The 25330-nt window shown below is 40.9% G+C and overlaps 1 protein-coding gene across 1 annotated transcript in view; it reads left to right on the top strand.

Moving 5' to 3' along the window:
* Positions 1 to 25330, top strand: part of LOC103802725 (ELKS/Rab6-interacting/CAST family member 1) — a gene marked incomplete at both ends in the record, with an annotated part of 38720 nt that overhangs the window by 5382 nt on the left and 8008 nt on the right. Inside the window, 5 exons of the mRNA XM_009075246.1 lie at positions 4329 to 4403; positions 6378 to 6533; positions 8195 to 8287; positions 10770 to 10937; positions 18230 to 18397. Of these exons, the coding sequence (XP_009073494.1) occupies positions 4329 to 4403; positions 6378 to 6533; positions 8195 to 8287; positions 10770 to 10937; positions 18230 to 18397 (660 nt within the window). The remainder of the gene's footprint in view (positions 1 to 4328; positions 4404 to 6377; positions 6534 to 8194; positions 8288 to 10769; positions 10938 to 18229; positions 18398 to 25330) is intronic.

Below are 25330 nucleotides of genomic sequence, written 5' to 3'. Positions count from 1 at the left end.
ATGTAGGAATGATACACACCTTTAGTTTATGTATTTTTCTGTGGTAGATTTTCTTGAAAATGAAGACAACTGTTCTTAATTAAAAATTGACAGTGATGAAATCTGAGCCCCAACTCTGGTTAAGGTGGCCACACTGTTTAGAACTTCTTTCTAGCCTTCAGGTTTTAGTTCTTGAATCTTAATGGTTTTTGGACAGAATAACCCATTTTGAATTTTTGTTGCCTGTGAATGTACTTTAAAGTTAGGATCAATTTGCACCAAAATTTTTGGCTTGATTTTTCTTTTTCCTAAAAGCAAATTATGCCTTTGCAGGCGTTCTCAGACCTCTGTCCAACAGATCAGTGTTGTGTCAGTTGTAGGCACACAAAGTGGGCACAACACGACCGTAGTGGTAGCACTGGTGCCACACAGATGATCAGGTGCCTCTCCACCCAAAGTGTTTCTTGTTTGTGTGAAAGAATTGTAGAAACTCTACTAACTTGTAAGAATGGGGTACTAAAGACTTGGAACAGAAATGGGATGTTAGAGCATTCTCCAGTGTTTGTGACAGTGCTGGGATGATACTGGTGGCTAGAAGTTCCCACTGGCTAGACTGAAACATAGTGCACATTTTTGGTAATAATTAGCAGAGAAATGCCTGTAACTACAGCCGGCAGCCAAGAACCACGCAGCTGCTTACACTCCCTCCTCCCCCCTCTTCCCCCCCGACCCGGAGGAATGGGGAGAACAAATAAAGTCAAATATGTAGGTTGAGATAAGAACAGTTTAATAAGAATAAAGAGTAGAATGAGCTAAAATCAGTGATGCCCAATCCAACTGTTCACCACCCGCGGAGCGGCACAGCCCCGAACCTCCCCCGGATCGACCCTGATAGACTGGGCACGACGTGCCATGGGGGGGAATATCCCTTTGGCTGGTTCAGCTCACCTGGCCCAGCTATGCTCCCTCCCAGTTTTTCTTGTGTACCTTCTCACTGGCAGAGCAGGAGACACAAGAAAGAAAATGTCCTTGATTTAGGATAAATACATCTTAGCAGAAACCAAAACGTCAGTGTGCTATCAACAGTGTTATCACTCTGAATCCAAACACTGCACTACACTAGCTACTGAGAAAATGAACTCCATCCTGGCTAAAACCAGGACAATTGCACATAATTTGGGAGCAAGTAGATTTTCCTCCTATATGGTAATCTCTTAAAATAAAGGAATAATTGGATGTATAAAAGCAGTAAAAATGTAAAACAGATTTATGAGATCCACCCCTTGTTTTAATAAGTTAAATTGCATTCAAAGTAACAAAAATGCTGAGTTTGACTAATCTCTTATGGCACAATATCAGTTACATGTGAAAGTTCTCTGTGTGTGAAATGAGAGCCAAGGAATGCTATATTACTTTATCAGAATGGATAACTTACAAAGAATGAAGGATTGACCTCCTGGTTTTCTGTCCTGATATCTGTGTGTATGGCCCTGTGTTCCTTAATCGTTGTGCAAACCCCTGTTTTGCAGATGAAAATCTTAATTTTCAGTCATCTATGGGGTGTGTGTCCACAAGAGAATCTGAATACATTAGAGATAGGATGACTAACATTTCTCCATTGTCCCACTGCCAGACGTGTTTGTCACCTGTATTTGCAGTTAAGAGGTCTGTGCACTGCTTTCCTGCCACAGCTGCACTTAGCTCTGTGTTCTAGGCAGGCTCAGGCTGCTTGCAGCCTCCTTTCAGGCTCCTCACAGTCACAGGCATGTTGCCAAAACGAAGCCCTTACTATGCAGGCAAGAGGTGGGAGGTGTTATTTTTTCACAGGTTATGTCACCCAAATCACAGTGGAATGACTTAAGATGATAGAAGTAGGACATTTCCTTTGCTGAAGTGCAGAGCATCTCTTCAGACAGAAGAGACAGAGGCATTTCTAAAGAAGCAGCTTAGGGAAATGTTCTCTTTGGGAGAGCACTGCAATGTGAAGAGCTGACCCTGGTGTGTTAGCATCCCTTTGCAGACATGCTGCTCCCTGCTCTGCAGCTCATCTGTTCCCATGGGAGGAGCTGGTTTTATATGCTCAGCTCAGAAACCATGTGTGCACAAGTGGAAATGATCTAGTGTGTAGTTGCACCACTAAAAAATAAGTGTCCAAAATAGATTCATGGCATATTATTTTTTGACCTTATTATCCTTTGTTTTCTGTTTCTAAAAGCTCACAAGAGCTTGTTTTCATTTATTTTCTATTATCAAGTTGTTTAATTCTACTATACAGTAAGAGACTTACATCAGTTGTACAACCATCTGACAGGAGCAGCTAGAGATTAGAACTTTTTGCATTTAGAGAAAGCTGATGCAATTAAAAATAGGATACTTTTCACTCTTGGATCTTTCTTCACCTTTTTAAGCATAAAGAATCACCTTCAAAATGATTCCCTTTTTCCCATACATGAGATTTGAAATTAGGAAAAGCTTTTTTAAAAAAAATCTGGGGGATTCAGACTCTCTTTTCTTCCTGTCCCCTATAACTTTTCTTCAATTGAACATGAATTTGAAGATGCCACCGAGATGTGACTGGGGCATCTTCAACTGTGGACTGTTTTCACTAGTTTCCTATCAAAGGAGTTCAGTGAGATCCTTGGAGTTCTGTTGTTTGTTTATATGTATGTTCTTAGAAGGTGCTCTCACAGCCAGGCACATTGTGGAATAATTTGGTGTTACCCCAATGCAGGATGTGTGCTGCAGTGAGCATCCTCAAACCACACCTGGCTGCCCTGGGCCTGAGCAAAAGGGCAGCGTGTGGCTGTGGGGCTGTGACTGGCCCCATGCCTCTCAGACTGGGAATGGCAGGAAGAGACTGGGGGATTCTGAGAGGGGACTGGAGTGTGTGTGAGCTGAGGAGAATAGCAGAGAGGAATGCACACTGCCCTGTCTCTGGGCATCTGTGTTCCAGGCAGGCAGAGGACGTGTTGGGCTGACATGCAAGTCTGGCTGGACTGTTGAGAGTTGAGTAAATGGTGATGTAGGTACAGGGAAGCAGAATAATGGTGTTGCTGCACTCTGGTCTGTGTGGGGTCAGTGATACGTGCCCAGAGGCTCTCAAGTTATCTGTTGACTCTAAGAGGAACATACATACATAGAGGGGTTTTCTGCTGTAAGTTTTTGGGGAGTACCACCCTGCACTGCAGAGTTCTTCTGGTGGCCCTTGCCAAGTCATTACACATTTTGGTCTTGCTCACTCCAAAGCTGTACAAGAATGCTCAACAGTCTTCCAGTGGTGTGTTCAGTCCTTTGCAGAGCACTGTGTGGCTCTGCCTTCCTGACTCAGGTCATTGATCGTACGGAGCAGGTTGCGTGCGTGATTGCCGTACAGAGTGTTCTCTCTTCACCATGTCTATTGAAAATACGAGTTTATGGATGGTTTTTGGGGTCTGTCTTTTAGGGAAGGGGGTGACCAAACTGTGTGCACATGTACAGTTTGTTCGTAGGTTATCTGACATCACAGTTTGTACTCTGCAGACACCGAAGTATTTTTGTGGTCATAGAAGATTAACACTCAAACAGTATTCACATTTCTACATTTAACATTAGTGTGTGATGTAGGGACAAGACTATTTTAAGGCAAACAAAGAAAAAATGGAATAGTTCCCATGTTTCTCCTCTGTTCACACTTGTCTTGAAGCCTCTACTTTGTAGAGTAGAACAGGTTTTTTCAGCTTTCTGTCATTTTATGCCTTTCTGAACAATCTGACCCATGCTAGTTCTGTGCATTTGCATCAACAAAAATATCCCATGGTCTTCTGCCCTCCTGTCTGCACACTCTGAACTTCTGGATCAACACACTGTGCAGTCATGTGCTTTCAGCTACACTCCAGGCCCTGTCGAGAAAGATTTTTATCCTGTATAGTTAAATGTTGCTACTCTGAGGTGAAAGTGTTGGAAAAAGAGAGTTCACAGCAGCTGCACCTGCAGCTTTGGAAATAGAGACCACAGTGTTGCTGCTTTCAGTAAGCATCTGTGTGTTTGTCTTCCACGAGAAACTATTCCTAGCTGAGTTTAGCAGGTAGGTGAGAGTTTTTCAGTAGTCTCAACTGTCATTTCAAGTTTGTTTTGAGTACGTAGGTAGTCAAAATGCAGGTTCTGTTGTGCCTTTTTAACGGAGGCTGTGGATGTGTTGAATGAACTTTTGCCTATCCTTTCTTTGATGTCAACACTGTTAAAATATTTGAACTGGTAACATTAGAAAACAGCATTGAGTTACGATTTGTATTAGAAACTTCTAGTAATTATGTTTGTATTGGGACATAATGCCATTAGTCCAACTCTTGCTTTCTTGTCTGCTGGTACAGGAGATCCATCGTCGGTTTGAAAATGCTCCTGACACGGCCAAGACCAAGGCTCTGCAGACTGTTATTGAGATGAAGGTAAGTGATGTTGTAGAGGCATCAGGAGAGTTTGTTCTCTAGAAAATGGTGACTCTACCAAATACCATACCCTTCTGTCAGTCTTCTAATTTGAAATAATGATATTTATTGTATGGTAATTGACTATATATGTATAATTTTATTTGTTAATATTGATCAGCGAAGCGAGGGAGCTGCTTCCCGGCGCGGTAGAAACCTGCCTGCTGTATGCCTGCAGCAGCATTCTGTCACTTAGCCAGGCTGACTGCATTTCTTGCAGTGAACCAAAAGTCCATTCTCTCAGAAGGATGGCGATGACAGATTAGTATGAAAGATTTATAGGTTTTTATGGTGATGTTCTTTTCTTTTTGTGTATTAACATTTGAAGTATTGCTGTGCGTTCTGTGTGTTAGCAGTTAGCAAACTCAACACCCCTCAAAGAATGGATCACATAGCTAGAAAGATGTCTGTGTGTCATGAACTGAGCTTTTCTAGATTGAATTCTTAAAGCATTAACTTAAGTACCTAATGGACCGATGCAGTTCGCCAGGAGTTCAGGAGCCACAGTTGAGTGTGTGGGTTACACAGCTTTATGCAATTATATTTCACATTGTTTGGCCCAGAAAGTACATCAGACAGGGTCTGGGCAAGTGAAATTAAAATTTGGAAACTGTCTTACTGTCTTTGCAAGCTCTTCTTTTGCATTTTGTATCCCTGCTTTTTGTTTTAATTTTCTTCCTTTTTCCCCTTCCAATTTTTTCCATTCTATGTCAGTGTTTTCCATATTCATATCCCATCTTCCTATTCTGATGCCTTTTGTTTGCTGTCGTTCTTTTATTAGTCATCTTTGTGGTCCAGAGTAATGAAAACTAATTGACCATCTGTTAGCAATAAGCATCATTATCATCAGAAGTGATACACACTGGTGTTTCTGGGAAATGCTGTGAGTGCTGAAACTAAATCCTGTTGTAAATTTCAACATACCACTTCACCTTACTGCATCTCTAATTTTTTATTTCAAAAATCTGCTTTTCTGATTTTAACTTAAGCATCAAAAATTAAGCAGGAGATCAACTGCATCTTCATAATGGTCCTTTATTACCTCATGAATGAAAACCTATTTGTGAAGATGTTTCATGCTTGTTGTTCAGCTCTGCTTTGCTTATCACACAAAGAAAAAATTGCAAAAGTTTAGTTTATGAAAGGCTATTTCAGGAAAGACTAATTATTTTGGGGGAATGAAATTTAAAAACAAATAAGCTGCCAAGATTACAGTTCATAAAGGCATATCCATGTTCACCAGGTGCATGAAGCTCTGGGTGTCGTATGAATCTGTTATTGCTGTTCCCAACAAGTAAGACTTCGAACAAAATGGCAAACCAAGCAGTCTGAATACCTCTGCTCATCCTGTGATAATGATGGATTGACCTTGTCATTTTCCTGGATGGGTATTTGTTAACCATGGGGATATTTTATATGTTGTATATGAGAGTCAGGATACTTGACAGATCCTCGACTGCTTTGTCCAATCAAAACTAGGTTGTTGCATCTTTTCCTTGCTTATTGTGCTTTTTTGTTCTCCATTTGTGACCCCACTTAAATTACTAGTGGCACAAACCCAATTTTTTTGCCATTCTTGCAGTCACATTTTGCTGTCTGTTCAATTAGGATTAAAATTTCTCTGGTTTATGCTGGCTGTGCATTGCCAGGCAACTTTTCTTCATGTTCCTTCATTTATGCACCATAAACTGTGTCCCTGCTCCAAGCTCTTTCAGTACTAGACTCTTGCTTTGCTTGAAAGTTGAAAGAAACCTTTCAAAATGAGTATTTGAGTACTCCAATGTAAAGAGTTGTAGGCTGATTTCTGTAGGAAATTGAGGAGGGAAGTTCAGGGGCAGGTACATGCCCAAGAAATTCTTTTTTGTTTCACTCCCGTGGTATGTTAGCAAATCATCTAACTGTGTATCTCTATCTGTCTGTTCTAATTGTTTTTAGGATTCCAAAATTTCTTCCATGGAACGTGGCCTGCGGGACTTGGAAGAGGAGATTCAGATGCTGAAGTCAAATGGAGCTCTGAGCACAGAGGAACGTGAGGAGGAAATGAAGCAGATGGAAGTGTACCGGAGTCATTCCAAATTCATGAAAAATAAGGTACTGAGAAAACAAGTGGCAATAGTAAGTTAAACTGAGCTCAGGGAACAGATGAGAGAAATATTTGTACTCGGTTTAGGAGTTGTGGTTTGGATTCCCATCCAAGTGCTAGGGAACAGAATTTATTTGTACTCTGACGTGAAGCCACTGAAATGTCTTACAAATATTTAGGAGAATTCTGAATTATTATTTGAAAACAATATAATGCTGTTTCATTAAGATCAGCAGCTCAAATTCTGCTTTTATTGTCATGTCTGATTTCCTTTCATTTCAGAAAGATTCTGTTTACCTTTAAACCATTGCTAATGCATTGCAGTTTTAAGTTTTAGTTGGTCTAGAGTCTTTTCAAATGTAGTCTGCTGAAATAAGAGTATTTTTTTTGCAACTGTTGCTCTGTAACTAGTAGGTTGTTTTCTTATATAAAGGCTGAAAAGGGCATGAGCTGTCACTGTGATGGTTTTCCATTACACTCTTCTTCCAGTTGTGGAGTCAAATTGAGCATAGACTCTACAGGAGTGATGGTGCAGACATTGATTTACTGTGCTGGGAATCCAGGGCAAATACAGTGATCCTGGGGTATAAATGTGGCCACTGACTGCTGCCTTGTCAATAGCCAAAAGGCAATTTATTCTCTAAGTCTTTTGGTGGGCCATAACATTTTCTAATGAAGATTTAGGCCCCTTTGTCCAGTAAATTTAAGTGTATTGTGAGCACTCCTGCTTTTCTTAATTAGCTTTCGTGTACTCCCTCAAGCAGTATGCAAATCCCCAGAAGAGAGTTTGAAAATTGCTCTTCTGTGCCCTGAACGAGTGTAGCTACTGCGTTTGTCCTGCTTGAAATTATCTGTAAAACAGAGACTCCTGGATGAACACTTCTTGGTGAAGTGTTCCTTGCCCTGAAATAGAATGGTGTACTAAGCATGTGTTTCTTCTAATTGCCTCACACTCAAGCACATCTGTTCTTACTTTTGCCCTTTGTCCCACTGGTTTGCTTCTAGGAACTGCAGGATACCCCTTCAAATTAGGAAGGAGAGACAATTAAAACACCTCTTCCATCTTTTCTTCTTTCTTCTTCCCTTGTTAGCAACTCTTCAATTTCCCCTTCTGCTCTCCCTCTGTGGATGTACAGATCTGTTCAACTACTTAATTTCTGGATCTCTCCTGTCTGCTCTGTCTGCTCATTTATTTCCCTGCAGAAAATGTGCTCCTTTTTTGTAACTACTCATGACTCATAGCCATCCCCAGTCTTGGTATCTTGCTGTCCTACCTTGTTTTGCAATTTGCCCATCATTTATTTTTTCAGTGTTGTATTGCAGAGTGATTCGTGACTGTATCTTGGCAATTAACTTTATTCCTCTTGAACTGAAACATGTCCTTTTCCGTGTCCTAGTTTCCTCATGAACTCTAGTTTCAAAACTGTTGGGCCATATATAAACATAACTATATATATTTTCTTTCATAATCCAACTCTTGTCTGGCAGCCTGTATGAAATGACATAGACATTCAAGTCTGGAGAAGACTTAACGAAGAATGGAAGAAATGAGTGACCAGTGTTGTTTCTTCTGTTCAGTTCTTTGTCGCTTTTAGTTCCTTGCACTGAAACAGGCTAACTAGGAGCTGACAAATAACAGATATTTAAAAGAATAACAATGTCGTGACAGGTAGAGCAACTGAAGGAAGAGCTAAGTGCCAAAGAGGCTCAAGGGGAGGACCTGAAAAAGAGAGTGGCTGGTCTCCAGACCGAGGTCTCTGCAGTAAGATCTCTCTTTTGTATGCAGTGGCCACTCACTGGGGCTTGCTAGCTCTCTGGCTTTTGGGGTAGTTTCTCTTCTCTTACCCTCTTTGCCACTTGATATGACCAGTAGAACTAACAGCCTGCTCAGCCTTGTAGCTTCCTTTCTGTTCACATGGTGTTGGTGTTCATAAATAACATCACTCTTCAGCTGAACATCTGTATGTGTTTCATTGCTGGTTTTTAATGGCATGAACTGTTTGAGCAGTGACTTTCACTCCTCTATTGAAGCAGATCTTCAGAAGGATTCAGCACCCCTTTTGGGGCCAGACTTCCAGAGATTTGCTTTCCCTAGTGGAACAAAGCTAATTTGAACACTTGTGTTGAAGCCTCTTAACGTTGTTTCACCAGACATAACAAAAGCTGGATGCTGAATGCTTTGCAAACTGACTGCTTTCAGCAGCTTGAATTTGAGCTGTTCTTCTCTGTGAAATGAGTGCATTTCACTGAAAAGAGTGGCCACAGTGTCTCACCCAGAAGAGAGGGGTGAGTGCTTGGTGCTGTTTGAACTTCCCTTGCAACACAGTCTGGTTTGCTCTGCGTTCTTACTAAAGAGCTTTAGCACAGTCAGTGTGGGCTTACAGCTCTGAAATGTTGATTTCTGGAGACAATCATCTTAGGGTGCAGCTTGGGAAATGCAGCAAACATCTCTTTTGAGATGACCTCAGAAAGAATTACCTTTTCAAGGAAAGTGCAAAGTGGTTTGAGAAGGTTTTGCTCTAATTCAGGCTGGCTGCTGCTTGGAAAGGTTTGTGTCAGCTGAAAATTTTAGGAGTCTTTTTTGTCTAGATACTCTGGCAAACATAACCAGCAGTAACTAGTTCATCCCTTCGCAGCTGCTCTGCTGTGCCTAGCAGAACTGTGCCACTGGTGGGACTGGCCAGTGGCTGACAGCAGAAATTGTGCTGCTCACATCAGTACCTCTGTATGGAGTGTGAACAGGTGGGGAAATCATTCTGTGGCACATTTGCTTTCAGTAAAAATATGAAAAGACTGACCTAGTATATTTGAATTAAGTGAACAATAAGCTATTGAATAGTTCTATAAATTCTTCTCATACACCTGTCCATTATTCCATATTAGAAGTTAATTTGTCTGAGGTTGTTTGAGGTATATGTCCTCCTTCTTCCTCATCTTCTCATGTGCACTGTTTCACCCTGCAGCTCAGGAGTCCTGTATGATGTATTTCGATGCTATTTTAATACTCTTTGGTAAAAAGCTCTCTTTCTATAACTGCCCATTATTGAAGCAGTGTTGTCAAGACAAAACTGCATTTACCCGAGCTGTTTCTCCCAGTTATTTCTGCTAGTATGTGCACTAATTCCAATTAAAAAATTTTAAAAATATTTATAAATCATATCATTACTTTGTTCTTGGCACATTCCCAAGCGTGGAGGTTGACCTGGGCAATTTTGTTAGTCTGTGATGTCCTTCAATTTCTGTTGCACAAAATTCTTTTGGGATTAAGGGATTTTATTTAATGTTGCAAACAAAATTGTTCAAGTTAAACAAGGGAAAACCATTTAGTCTTTAGAAATACGTTCCACCTCTGCTATGTAATATGTAGCAGTGAAATGTTGCTATTCTGTGAGATCAGTAGGAAGCAAACCAGAAAGTTGGTTATAAACTTGGATATGTCTACATTTAGACTTCCCTGTCCTCTTTAATTTTTTTTTTTTTCTTTCAGACTTGCATGAAAATTGTCCTGGGTGCTAATTGCACTTAGAATGAGATTTCAGTGCTTTATTTTAGCATTTCTTACTGTTTGTGTTTTTAACTAGGAATCCAGCCTACGTTTGTTAAAATAAATCTGTACTGATTCAGTTCCCTAAATTAAATCTAGGAAATTGCTCTCGACAAAATGCACACACAGTTTTCATGTTGTTCTGATGTATATTTGCATCTGCTTTAAGAAGCTTCCATAAATGAAAAGTTATTTATTAGAAGATTGAAATGCTTAATGTCTTTTAAATAGTGGGGGAATTAGTGTGTCTTTACATCCTCTGTAAACAAGAGATGGAGAGAAACTTGCTGATGGGACATTTCAGTGCAAACCTCCTGCTTCTGAGAGAGGTACCTCCCCTTTTCTGACATTACAGGGCAAGGCTACTTTCACTTTACAGTTCTTCTTCATCTTCATTAAAACCTAATCACTACTAACGATCTGGTTTTCCTCAGTCCCTTGCAAGAGGAATAAGAGCAGACTGCCTCTGTTCAAAAGAAGCTCTCTTGCAAAATTGATGCTGTTGCTTCCCCCTCTATTTCCTTGTAACCTTAGCTGATGACCCAAATGTTTGCTGGGCTTCAAGATAACTGAAGGTTTCACAATTCTATGGGATGAGTTGAGAGTGTCATACAGTTTGTTGGTATGTGTATTTACAGGCATTTTTGTGAGGGAGGTATAAATTGTTTTTTCCTTTGCCCATCTTTCCTTTCTTTTCCAGATTGGGCAGGTGAAACAGGAGCTGTCACGCAAAGACACCGAGTTGTTGGCCTTGCAGACAAAGCTGGAGACCCTCACAAACCAGTTCTCTGACAGCAAGCAGCATATCGAGGTTCTGAAAGAGTCCCTTACAGCTAAGGAGCAAAGGGCTGCCATCCTGCAGACAGAGGTGAGGTGGGCAGTGCTGTAGTTACTGTCCTTATGAAAAGGCATAAAAAGCATTCTGCAATCCCAGAGCCATTCAGTGCTGCTTGGTCTGAATACTTTGTGTCTTTGGTTGTATGTTTGACTCTCTAGGCCTGGCATTGATCCTAAAGACAAATATGTGTGCCTATATATGCTCAGCTGAATTGGAAGGTGCAATGTTTGAGCTGGGCTGTTTATTTCAATGACCTTGGAGCTGCAAGAGAACAGGAGAAGGAAGAGTGTTCCTGTAGTCTACACCTTGCTGAGGCTTCACTGCTCCTGTCAGCATGCACAGGAACTCGTGTGTGAGCCTGTGCTTACACCTGCAGTTTGGGCTTTCATGTTTTATCATCCATAGTCCAAGATAAAGGAAAAATATTTTCCAAACCGAGTTTCACTAACAAGTGCTTAATAAACCCCCATACGTAAGCCCCAAGTGCATATGTGCATATCAAACAGTTAAGAAATATAGCATAAATGGATTCCTTCTGGACATAGAAGAGGAATGAGCTGCTGTGTGTGGACAGTATTTGGGAGCTGTAGTGAGAGTGGGAGTCCAAGAGATGGCAGTCAGCATCAAAGAATGTGAGTGGGGTTGCAGCAGAGGCAGGAGGAAGCCAAATGAGCTGGCAAAGAGGCTTGCAGGGGGTAACACTGGTGGAAAGGGTCCATATTACAAGAGCATGAGAGAATTGAACTGGTTACCTTCGTGTAGGTTTGCTTTAGCCAAAATCATCTGTGGGTGCACGTGGCCTCGTGGGCATGCAGAAATCAAGTCACATAGGAAATCTCTTTTGATGTTCTAACATGGCTTTTCTGATCATTCTCAGGTTTATGTCGAAGTTGGAGTTGCATTAGTGGGTATAACTGTGAAAATGTGCTGGTTTACAGTCATAAACCTCCTGTTGCATTTGTTCATACCTTTTTGCTAGTCCAGGAATGAACCCGAGTTCATACATGGTTATTTAATAAATATTGGCATTTCAAACTGTCACTGAAAGTAAGTATCAGGTAATAAAGGTTTTCAGAGGTAAACTGCAGGTTTTGATCCTTCACAGGGATTGAAAAGAACATAGAGATCACTCTGTAGGATTGTGACAAACTCATAAGGCTAGAAACACATTTCTGACTTTTAAATATTAAATAGCAGCACTTTTCTGCCCATGAGAGATGAATTTCTTGAACAAATCTACTTTATTAACAAGCTAAAAGACTTCAGCAGAGGATCATAATTTCGGCTGTTACGGTAGATAAACATACCAATTAAAATGTACAGAATTGAAACAGGATATTTAAAAACAAAAAGACTTGGTTATATACCATTGATACATATATATACTCCTGACAGTTTTTCAGAACATTTTGATTTTATTTTAGCTGAAATGAAAGTACTTTTTTATATTTTATTCTACTCTCTGACTTGTAATATTGCCAAATAATTGTTGAGAACATTTGTTCTTCACTGGGTGCTTTCAGGTGAGGTTCTCATACAGCACCACAATACAAAACCAAATTGGCTTCTTCCTCTGAAATGCCTAAGCTGTTTTTTACTGATAAAAAGTGGCTGAAAGGCCACCAAAGGGGTGGGAGGGAAGAGAGAGATTTCCTACTCACTGCTTTTAGGTTATTCACAGCATTTGCTTCCAGCTATTGTAAGTAAAGCATAACACCTGGAGGAACAGTGACAGATGATTTTCTGTCTGTCTGTCAGTCAGGAGTTGCTGTGGAGCTGAAATATTAACAGGCTGTATTAGGATGATGTTTTTGTGATAGATGTAATAGACTGAGTAGTCTAGCATGTTCCCCACAGTCAGATGTAGCAGTCTGGTATGGATGTGCTGTTGATTATTCCATTGTATCAGAGCAGATATCTAGAATGATTATTTATGTTCAGAGAATTTTTATGTAGTTCCAAGAAGATATTTATGCTTTTTAAAAGATAGTGTTATCTGTTCCACCCTTGCTGGTTCTTGAGAGAAAGCTGAACAATTAAATCATCTCACAGTTACCTTTTTTCTGTCTTCACAAGTGACCTCCTCAAGTATAAGACTGAAACATGTTGAAAATACAGTCTTGAGATGTTTGTTACTGCATCCTGTGATGATTTGGGTGTTTTAAAGGAGAAGATATCTTGCCATACAAGACTTTTTGCTGGGAACAGAGTAGGAATTGAGACCCTGCTAGGCCTCACTTGTTGACAGCACTGGTCAGTGTTAAAACATACCTAGCTTCTCCCAAGACACCTAGAGACAGATGTGAGGAGGGAGAGAGGAGCAGCTTCTGACAGATATTGGCAGTCATCTTCACAGGGGATTGGTGTGTTAAAGTTATATTGAAATAAACATTTTAAAAGGAAAGAGAATGCCTTCATAAGGCTTTGCATTTTAGTCTTCTAAAGAAACCTGCTCATAGGTGGGAAAAAATGTTTGTATAATATCTCAAAAATGGGTTTGCCACCTGCCACATGAGAACTGAACAACACTGAGCTGTTTGTGGGGTGTTTGCTTCGAGGGCTATTGGGTGGAGAGGATATTGTGGTTAACCTTGCAATTTGTGAAGGAACCTGTAAAAATAGCTGTAAAATTGTACAATCACTTTGTAAACAAAACACAGAAGAAATCCATATTTGTTTTGGAATGAAGGCTTAGCCATCTAAAACTTATGTCTTACCCAGGGAGCCCTTTAGTTTAGTTTGGAATGAAGGCTTAGCCATCTAAAACGTATGTTTTACCCAGGGAGCCCTTTAGTTTAGCTCAGTGCCAGGAGGTGTGTGGCTTCAGTGGGAGATCACGTTAACCAGCAAGAACTTTGCCCTGTATTTGTGTGTACAAGCCAAGCTGGCATGGTTCTGCCATTGGTCTGTTCCTGGGGAAAAGTCAGTTTAATATTCGGTAGAAAAGTCAATCTAGTCTTCTGGAAGTTTTTATTTGCTCTGAATATCTCAGTTAATCAGGAGTTTTTCTGAGGATCTTCCCTTACTGGGGTTATACTGGCATCTTGGAACTCTAGCAGACTCCCAAGTCAGAGACAGTCAAGAAGTAGATTCCCTTTAGTGAGGAATGTGCACATGGGAGTTTGGTGCCTCTAACAAGGCTTATTAACACCAGCTACATGAAGATCTATGCTGACACCTGCAAACCTTAAGGTCAGCTCACAGAACTGAGTTTGCTGTGTTTAGGTATTTAATATCTTGTGCTTGAGGTGGTGGAACTGATTTCTGACCTGGGCAGGCCCTGGAAGCAATACATCTGTCCTGCAGTGAGTTTGTAACCCTAGCAAGAGCCAAACAGGCTCTGCACAAAGCCAGATGTGTGCTCTGCCTCTTGGCAGGGATGGAACCTGGCTGAGTTGGCCAGAAAAGTGGCATCTGTATGTTCATGAAGAGCTCACTGTCTTCTACAGACTGTACTGGATATTGCTGCAATTTGTATAAGAAAGTGAATAGTCAACTCTAACATAATTAATAAGATAGATCAATTTCAAAAATAGAGAATCAAGTCTTGTGAGTGACCACTGCATTCAAAATTGGTCAATAAACATAGCTTCAAAGTCTTACTTACAGACTCTGCTAGCACAAAAAAGGCTTAAATCCTTTTTGTGTTTATATGCTGTGTTTGCAAGATAGTAATGCAATGCCACATAACTGATCCTTTAAAAAATGGACTCGTTTCAGGTACTTGGAGACTTCAGACAACAATAGCTACAGTAGGAGAAAAGCAACTCTCACCTCACATATCAAATACAGTTTCATTCATGTCCTTGTGCATTTCTCAGTTATCTTTGAATTCTGAATGGAATCCATCTGTGCTTTTTGCAGCCTTTGCTGTAGTCACACCAATGGAGAACTGAAATGACAGAGAAACTGGGGCTGGGATGTGGCCCAGGGAGATTGTACCTTCTGATGGCACTGCATGGAGTATGGTTTGGGTCACTGAGCTGAGCTGATAGTTTAGCCATGGTTTCAACAGGTGACAGGGAGATGAGAAGAATCACTTGGGGAAAAAATGGAGCACATTGTTTTTTCTAGGTGTCACTGGCATCTTCTGAAACCCACATGGGAATCACCAGTGTTGCAGTACCCTGGGTGCTGCTGTTCCGTGGAGACGATGGTTAAATTCAGAACAAAACCCACGTGTGCAACCTAAGTCCTATTGACTCAAGCTCCTTACTCAATTCTGAAAATTGGAGTGATTTCCCTATACTTTGGGAATATTCTGAAAGTTAGGACTGTAATAGTTGCAGAGTCCAAGATTCTTAAAAGGGCTAAAGATTAAATTTATATTAAATATTATGACATTTATTGTGTTTCTTCTGGTAGGCATTGGAGCTGCTAATGTAGTTTTTCTCAGAGATTTGGAGTTCTACATGTTTAATGCATGGCTAGACATATTAAGGACAGAGTCACAGAGTGTTACTTACTGCTACTGGGAAGTTCTGTGAAGACAAATCAGTGGTTCCCAACACAGTTTTCCTATATCATTCTTACAGGGAAGAAATTTAAGTCTTGTGTATGATACCCAACTGGAGAGAGGTGCCTGACTCCTGTACCGAGGGAGTCTGGTGTGTGGAAGGTGCCAACCACTGTGCTTCTTTTCCTCAGGCTGCATGGGCAGTTGGGTGGTCCAAGCCCATGGTGGCATGGGGGGCTGGCAGCTGCCGGAGCTGCGCGCCAAGGTTGTGTTTGGCACGCGTGGTTAAGGACGTGGCAGTCTCTGACTGTAAAGCAGTTCGGTTAACCCAGGGTTAAGACAACACCATGCAAAGCTCAGGAGTCAGGAGAAGCACCTCAGGCTGTCTGCCTAGTTGTTTCTGCATACAGAGAAAATGCCAAGCTGATTCTGGTGAAGTTGGCATCACCTGACTCCCACAGACCTCAATTCTTGTCACAGTGGGAGGATGCTATACATAAACTGAGCTGACACGAATAAACAAGTGCAGTGTTCTGCCAGAAATAGTGCTAAGGTGGTGATGTGTGTCCTGCCAGCCTTTCAAATTACTCTTCAAAGTGTTTTCTATGGTTTCCTATGCAAGCACCTCACACCAATGAAACCAGGAATGCAATTTTCCCCACACCATAAGCTAATATAGTGTTCAAAGAGAATAATCAGTCAGAAAATGGAAAGCATTCTGTGGATAAATTTCTATTTACAGATGTTCTCTTTTCACTTAATACTCTGCTGTCATCATCTGGACTGTCTCAAACGTTTTGCAACACAACTTTTGAGAATATGTGGATTTTCTTGTGAGGGAGATTTTCAGCTTCCCTGCTGGAACTGATAGAAATAACTCTTAGCTATAGTATCAGAGAAGAACAGAGAAGAACATAGCTAACCAATCTATAAAACTCTCTTTTTAAGAAGAAGACAAAGCCTGACCCACCTGCTAAACTTTTCAGTCCAAGCACTAGCCATGCACAGAGCACATTTGGGTAGTGCCTGGTGCTCTCCTGTCCCTGCAGACTGTGCCCCTTGTGCTGGGGGCAGGTCAGGAGTGTGGTGTCAGTGAGTGCTGTGTGAGTGAGGAGGCTGCAGACACAGAGCTGGCAGGGGATTGCAGCACTGCTGGGGGATGCAGGGCAGTTCTTTTCCCTGCTGGCAAGTGCTCATCGCTCTGTGTAAGAGGAGTCAGACAAAACAGCAAAGGATTTTGTGGGTGTAACATACTGTAAATGCAGAGCCTTAGAGGCAGCTTTTCCATTAGCAAATTAAAATAAAATGGAATTAGAATAACACGTTAAAACTAAGTGTTGCTCAAAATAAGTCATAAGCATAATGACTTCCTAAATTCTTTCTCTAGCTACAGTTGTCCAAGTCATCTTTTCACTTCATGTTTCTGCTAGTCTGTGCTGTGGAGATGGATCAAGAAATTCATGGATCACCCTGTTTACTCTGTGTGACTGATGGCCTGTAATGGATTCAGCTAACAGGAAGCAAATCTGATACTGTCAAATAAGATTAGCAGCCAAGCTGACAGATTTGAGCTCTGTCTGAATGCTGAATGGATAGGGGTCAGTGGGTTTCTTTGGGGATCTTGAGCAGGTTGGTGGTGTTGGATTTCATATTCCACAATGGTCTTTGAGATTAGTCTGTGCTCTGTGGTGACCTTATTCTTCTCATTAAATCTATATTCAGATAGCTCTGGTTCCTTCTCCCATTTCCTTTGTCTTGTGAGCTGTGTTTCATTTGTGAAGAGAAATGCAGAACAAAAGCAAAAGCTTCTCAACATGAAGTTTTGAAGCTTGAGGATAGCACAGAACTCCCAGAGTGTGTTTCTATATTTACTGAGGCCGAGGGAGCACTAAGTGTGTTTATGTGTCCAAATTGCACTCTCAGTATCCTGTACTGTGTCATTTGTTCCATTTTATCTTTAATATAAAACTGCATCCTGCTAAAAACACGTTACATTTAAACTATTACATTGCTTTTTAAGCCAAAATATTCTTAGCCATGCTAAGGTAAGCTCTTGCCATGTTTTGATCTGCAGTGGCTGCAAAGACCTCTGGTTTCAATGCCCCCAGGCTCAGTGGCTGCTCTGATTAAAACACAGAACTGTGGCTGTTTGGTACTTTAAGTCAGTCTTTAAGTCTTTGAACATTAATAGTGTTTCAAATAAAGGGCTCAGTTTCTCTACATCTCAACAACACATTGTGGTGGCTTCTACTTTGAGGAAAAAAATTCCAGATTTGTGTGTTACACAATTCAAATAAAGGGCTCAGTTTCTCTACATCTCAGCAACACATTGTGGTGGCTTCTGCTTTGAGGAAAAAAATTCCAGACTTGTGTGTTATAAGACTTGAGTTCTGTCAGAAGTATGATTTGAGATTTTCCAAGAAAGGCATTAGTCTCATAGAGTTTGGGAATAAACCAAACTGACTTATGCTGTTAGTTAGATTATTTTTGCTGTTAAAGGGCTCAGTTTCTCTACATCTCAGCAACACATTGTGGTGGCTTCTGCTTTGAGGAAAAAAATTCCAGACTTGTGTGTTATAAGACTTGAGTTCTGTCAGAAGTATGATTTGAGATTTTCCAAGAAAGGCATTAGTCTCATAGAGTTTGGGAATAAACCAAACTGACTTATGCTGTTAGTTAGATTATTTTTGCTGTTTAGTCTCCTCCCACTTGTGATAACTGTTTTATCACAGACTTGTGTATGTTGACTTCTTGAAGTAAGGAGTGTTAGGTTTCTGAATATGTTGGTAATACTTACCTGGGGAAGAGTAGCTTAACTCTGTCCCTCAGTGCTAAACAAACCATTGCTGCATTTCCAAACCTCTAGGTGGACGCGCTACGATTACGCCTGGAGGAGAAGGAGACTATGCTGAATAAGAAGACGAAGCAGATTCAGGAGATGGCAGAGGAGAAAGGGACTCAAGCAGGAGAGATCCATGACCTCAAGGACATGTTAGAGGTGAAGGAACGCAAAGTGAATGTTCTTCAGAAGAAGGTAAGACTGTAGGTGTCCGAGTCAGGGACACATCTGTGGTGCATCTCGATTTCTAAGTCTGTCAAAAAGTCTGAACTAGAGTTTACAATTCGGAGAGCAGTGATTGAGTCTGACATGAAATGGGAATGTGGTGAATGATGAATTTCAGTTTGGAAGCTTGACCAAAAAAATAGAATTCAGAGCAGAGATTGTTGCCTTTCAGGGGCTGCATGTGCTGCCTCTGTTTCCATTTCACTGTTAGCAGTGACTGAAGTATTGGTATGAGGGCACTTCATCTGAACAGTCAGTCCTTTCACACCTGCAGCTTCACCAAAGCCACACTGATGTGAACACAGGGCATTGACTGTGACTTCAGTATGGGACTAAAGGAATGAGGGGCTGAATCAGCAGAAGCAACTAGGATGATTTCTCTGTAACTTACTGAGAAAAGTTCAGGAAGAACTTTGTATAACTTTTGTTAGAAATGCTGTTTTATCATACTTCATATTTCTTGGGAACTGCTGGAATAGGATAATCAGGGTTTGGACTATCTTTCATATCTTTCTGGATAAGAAAATGTAGACCTTAGCAGTGAAACGGGGGAGGTCTGGGCAAGAAAAAGTAGACCCTGTGAGAGAAATGAGAGAGGTTTCCCAAAGGGCTCCAGTCCTAGGGCAGTGAACGTCATTATGGATGATCGTTGGCAAATTGCACACAATACATCCCAATTTTCTGCTACATATGGTGAAAAGAGAGAAATGCATGAATTGCAATATATTCTAATTTAAAGACTATTTTTTGCACTGTATCTTTCGAGGAGCTGCTCTTGGAGCTTGCATTCCATCTATTAGGCTGTGAATGTGGGGGGCTTTTTGTTGTGTTTTTTCCCTAGAACTTTAAACAATAATCTGGAATTCTTGTGATATTAGTAGTTCAGAATATTGATTAATTTCTGGGGCCTGGCCAATGCCTTTTCTTCTGGTATATAGCCATGAATCATGAGGGTTTAGTTGGTGTTCAGTTCTGTTATAGCAAACGTCATGTGGGAATGGAAGTTGGGGCGTGGACTTCAGCCATAAGTAAGTCATTAATAATTTTAGAACAGAGCCCTAATTCCCAGTCTTCATGGTCTCATTCTTTTGACTGTTCATCTTTTCGGAAAAGCTTCCAGATTTGTAGTTTTTGTGCTGTGCTTTCTTTTTGTTTCCTGAATTGGCCGTGCATACTCCCAGCGTTGGCTGAGGTCCCAGTCTGCCCTTTGCGTAATGTTCAACGTCAGGGAGGTTGTTTCACTTCTATTTACTCTTACACTGAGGTTTCACACATTTTCTTACTTGCTCTGCTTGACTCTTAATGATCTTTCATTAGATCATTTATAGACAGTTTTTACCAATTTTTAAATCCTTGGGTTTTTTTGAGACCACTGTAATGCATATTAAGACAGTTTCATCTTGTGTCTTCATGCACCTGGCCTGGTTTTTGAGGTTTGTTTTCTGCTGCTTTCAGGTAAAAGTCACTGGTCTCTTGAGACTGGAAGGCAAGGATCCAGGCTTTTAGGTGGAAAGGTTTTGAGGTCTTGTGCTCCTAGATGGCTCAACTGAGGATAACACTGCAATAATAACCTGCAATTCATGGTCTTTTGTAAACCTGTCTCTGAGCTTCTTAAACCAAAAATCCCCAACTCATGGAATCAAATCATCATAGAATGGTTTGGTTTGGAAGGGACCTTAAAGATCATCTAGTTCCCAACTCTCCTGCCATGAGCAGGGACACCTTCCACTAGGCCAGGTTGCTTAAAGCCCCATCCATCCTGGTGCTGAACACTTCCAGGAATGGGGCAGCCACAGTTCTCTGGTTTTTTCATATTAAAAAAGCATATAACCTATCGATAGAAAAGGGTATGTTTCCTGCTGCTAACTAGAATCACATGCAGAGATTTGGATTTTCTTTGGCCTCAGAGTTGCTGGAAGCATATTCCTTACCAAGAATGGTTAAACTGTGAGGGCTGTAAATTCAAAGATAATGTTTTTGTTTCTATAGCTAGCAAACCTAGAACATTTTTATGGAGAATCCAGCTGACAATTCTTATATCTGAAGTTGTGGTAGAGTATGGAATTTCTTTTTGGTTTTTGTATAGCCTGGGGTAAAGGAGCACAAATTCAGCCTTTAACATTCCAGGATTGATGTTTTCAACTAAATTATTTAATTGCTTCTCCAGACCTGGGATCAAAGGCTAGTTTGGGGTTTTCTCCAGGTAGGGCTTTGTATTGGCTTGTTCTCTTTAGCATTTTTCCACAGAAAAGCAGAGCTTGAGAAAATACCTAAGGAAAGACAAGTCTGATTTTTTCACACATATTATGACTAAGTTAGGAGAACTTGCATAAACTCTGTTTCAGGTGCTAGGGAAAATTATCAAGTCTCATTTTTATCTGTTATATATGCCTGTCCTTGTGTGACTGCAGAGAGAGCTGTTCCTGCCCTCCCCCTGGACCTTCAGACACCTGTAGCTCCTCTCATGTCAGTGTTTCTCTTAATGCTCATAAACCATGATTTGCTTTCTCTTTTTTTTTGCATTTCCAGAGTTCATCTTCTTATTAAAGTGCACAGCCTGTTTTCTGCCTTATCCAAGAGCTCTGTCTTTCTGACCTTACAGGGCAGTTGGGAATTTTATTGTCTTTAAAAAAATCCCTTTTATCTTTAAACATTTACCTTCATGCCACTTCATGTCTTCTTATTCGTCCCTCTGCCTATACACTGGTGTGTCCAGACACATCTGGTTTGAATCTGTATATTCTAGTTGAAGATCTGAAGGTGCAGTTTAAAGTAGCTTCAGAGGTCATAGATATCAGAGAGAGTAGTTTGTTGGTTTTTTTTTTTTTGCTGGCTTAGCTATCTGATAGTAAATGCTTGTTTGATGTTTATCAATATGATTTAAATGGTACTTGTATATTTTATTTGAATTGAGTGAAAGACTATCAAAGACATGTGGGCCAAAAAGAGCTTTCCTTGTACAGTGTCAAGTAATATTTGTCTGTGGCTATTGGGCAGCAGCTTTTAGGAGAAGGAACAGGTGATGACATGTGATGGAATTTAACCAAATTAACAGTTGGATTAGTAGATACTACTCAATCAGTTTTTACCAAGTGCTGTTCCCTCAGCAGGTACTCAGATTGGAGGATATTTGTGAAGTTGGATTGTAGTCAGCAAAATTTTGCACACTAATTTTTTTTTAATGCTAGATAAAAAGAAAATTTGTAGCTAAAGCTAAAATGATAAAGATGTTGAAAAGAAAATAATTTGTTACAAAATCGTTGACTTGAATAACTTACACATTTAGGAGACTTTTGCTTCTCTGGAATTTCAGAGAGATTGATGTACTGGTGCTGTAGCCACAGGCACACAGGGTGTTTGGACCTCAGGACTTCTCTCCTGTGACTGTTCTAGGTGTGTGATCACCTGATGACACTGACAAGGCATTGGTTGGTGTGGTGTCCAAAACTCTGCTGTCCTAGCTTGCTGCAGTTTGTGCTGTTGAAATATAAACTATTGGAAATGCAGCCTTTGATGTTGGGTCTCTGGTTGGATCCACTGCCACAGCCACTGCTGGTTTGTCTGTGAACCATTGTTTCTGTTGTGCTGATTCAAGATGACAAACTAGAAATACACCTTTTGGTCATTCAGCAGTCAAACTGGAGAAAGTAGTGAGAGTTTACAGGCTGTTTAGAGATTAGTTAAAAGACACGGAAGAAAATGATGAACAACAACAATCTGAAAAATTAACCTGAGAATTGGCATCATTGCTGATACTCAGTAGTCACCAAAATACCTCTTCCAGGTTGCTGAGGAAACCACATGCTTCACATTTGAAATTCTGGAATCTCTCCAGTTCTGAGCTCATACAGTAATGCTGCTTGGTACCACCTTTATTTTAGACAATAGAAGTGGGACAAATGCTAGGAATTTGGAGACTTTGGCTTTATGTCTGAAAATTTAATGCACATACTTAGGTTTGTAAAGCTTTAGGATTGTTTTTTCTCATTTAATTGAAAATAGCTCTTAGATAAAATCTCATTTTAAGTTGTTAGGCCTCTAGGCAAGGGGAGAGTTTCAGAAACTGAAATAAGGACCATGCTGGGCAAATTTGGAATCTGAACCTGAAAAACATGGAATGGTGCTGCATTGCTATGTTTCCCACATCTGTCTGTCTGTGCTGGTAGGCAAGGATGAGAAGGAATGGGGCAGGGGGGGAGTGGAAATAAATGCTTTGCAATTAAAGCATTTTAGAGAACTAGCATTTGGAACAAAAGGTAGCAGCACCCTGACAGAACAAAAAAAACCAGAAAGCAGTGAATCAATCACCCCTTGCTTTGGGGGGAGGTCATGTTTGGTCTTGAGAAGGGAGGGCTAACACTCCCTTCATTGTGCAATGCAGCTGCAGGCAAATAAAATGCAAGTTTTAGTGTCTGAATATAGCAGTGTTTTTGGCAGCTCCCCATGCTCTGTGTGATAATTGACCTGTGATAAAGGAAGAACACATGCATTTTTATCTTGCTGGCTGTGCTGACTTGTTTAGAGCTTCGGGAAGGTTCCACATGTTCCTGCACTTTGGGATAAGAAGCATTGCCTTTCTCACAGGAAAGAAATGTCTTCTGCTTTTCAAAAAGCTTAGACATCAGAATAAATATCTTATTTATCTTAAATAATTAAGTTAAATGCTGTGTGGCAGGAGAGAGGGGCTGCTAATGAAGTGTATAACTCAGTTAAAATCAGTAGTGATCGTCATTTACAACAGGAGCAGTGTTGGTTTAATATTCATACCTTGTGAAGTTCAGCATTTGTACTTTAAAGATTCTTTTCTTTCTGTTCCCTCATCTGTGAAGCAGATCTGTGTTACCTCTTCTGCTCCAATCCTGAAGAGACGACAGAGCTCAGAGAAGGAGCTCCATTTTCAGACATGTAATTCAATTTATGGTAGTTTCATCTTTCTAGATGTGACCTTGACCTTGCCTCCCAGGGGAATGAATGTGATTTCTGAGAGTTGGCAGAGTGCAGGAAGGATGGACATGGAGACTTTTGAGACTCTCTACAATGACATGTAGTGCTTTTCAGGGCTGTAGTGTCCACACTGTGGGCAGTGGCTCATTTACGTGTGTCTGAGCCTCTGGCTCTGTGAGCTGTACAGCAAAGCATGAGGTAAGGCTGTCCCAGCACAGATGGTCCATGTGTGCATCTGCAGAGTGGGTGAGTGTATGCCCTCCTGTTTAAGACTGGATAATGTTTTGCTGCTGCAATATACCTGAGGACAAAGCTTATTCTCTGCTTTTTACATGCTCAAATCACAAATGTTTGAGCAGGAGCTCCATAGAGTGATCCAGGATCACATCATTCTGCTCATCAGCCCAGCCCAGGCAGGGAGAAGGAAGGTGTGCTGGACTTTCTGCCCAGCTAGGACTGATGAAATAGCTGCTTTTCCCTAGGAGTTCTGTGGCTTGACCAACAGTGCAAACACAGGAGTATTTCTGTAAGTTTATCTCTGTCAGAGAAAGCCAGACTTCTGCTCCAGGTCTCTTGGCATGCCACTGAACTGCTCCACCCCCAGCCCAGAGATCTCAAACACTCAAAAAAGAGCAAACATCCCCACAGGCTTGGGCCAGCTTCTTTATTACATCTGACAGACATGGCCTCAAAGTTGTGTCCTCAGGGTCATGGGGGACTTATCTTTTTGTGTCCCTGAAGAGATATCAGAACTCTTCTGCTGCTGCTTTTTCTTGCATTCATTTCTGTTACATGCTTGCTGATGTCCACTGAACGTAAGAACAAAGTTGAAATGTTTGGCTCACAGAAATTTCCAGAAGCTGCTCTGATTTGTTACCCTGTGTCTCCAAGATGTTTGAGTCCCTTCTCTTTTTACCAATATACTCTCAGAATTGCTTCCCCTCTGGGATGGGACTTTTAGATGGTGATATTAGCTTCAGTTAGAGGAATCATAGGAAAATCAGCCAGGCTTTTAATCCCTCATTTCTATCAAAATACTGCTGGATAAAGCCTTGTGGTAGCACTGAAAGTGCCAGAGATGACTGGAGAGGTTCATTCTATGAGCTCAAATTGAGCATAATTATCCTGTGAGATTTTTTCTTTTCTTTTTTTCATTTCTGCCTTCAGGAAGAAGATTTGTTGTTTCATTTCCAAATGGAAAATGAGGATACAACACAGAATTTATTTTCATTTACAGCGAGCCATGACCACTTTGAAAATAGGATCCTGCCACTTTCATTTGGACTTGCCACTTCTCTGAGAATCCACTGAGACTTTAGAGTAATTGCAGCCCAGCTCAGGTGATATGGTTTTTGTTTCCTTCTAGGAAAGTGTGGCTAATGGGGCATTATTTGGCAGGGGAATAACAGTTTCTTCATACCACATTTCAGCTGTTTGCTAGTTTGGTTTTAAAGGTGCTGATTGCTATATGGTTCTTGGAGCTATAGCAACTTCAGGTTCAGTGTCAGCAAGATCCCTTACCCCTTTGGGGAGGCTTCAGCCTGTGGGATTTGAGATTTTTGATTCTTTCTGAGACATAACATACATTTTTCTTATTTGGATCTAGGTCCTAAAAGGTTCACAAGCTTAGCTTCAGACAGTATTTTCAGAGTTTACACTCACTGCTCTCTTAGAGGTGACAGTGTGTTCCCCAGGGACTGACTTTGGATCTTCTTGCCTAATCCAGCCCGGTGACAGCCGCTGGGTGTTGGTACCACCCTCACTAGTGAGTTCATAGCCTGGATTAGAGGTATCTTGTTCAGGTTGCAATAAACAGTACCTGATCACTTGTATTAATTGGTGAAATTTCCTTTTGTCTATTTGGATATTTAGTTACTGAAAACAGTAAATCACCTCCGGGGGATTCTTGGCACTGTAGTGAAGTTTTAATTGCTTTATGCCATGAGGCTTAGCACGTTT

The sequence above is a fragment of the Acanthisitta chloris genome, unplaced genomic scaffold (genome assembly GCF_000695815.1).
Source record: "Acanthisitta chloris isolate BGI_N310 unplaced genomic scaffold, ASM69581v1 scaffold7215, whole genome shotgun sequence".
NCBI classification, from domain to species: Eukaryota; Metazoa; Chordata; class Aves; order Passeriformes; family Acanthisittidae; genus Acanthisitta; species Acanthisitta chloris.
Note: the sequence above shows the minus strand (reverse complement) of the source record. Positions and strands in the feature narration are given on the sequence as shown.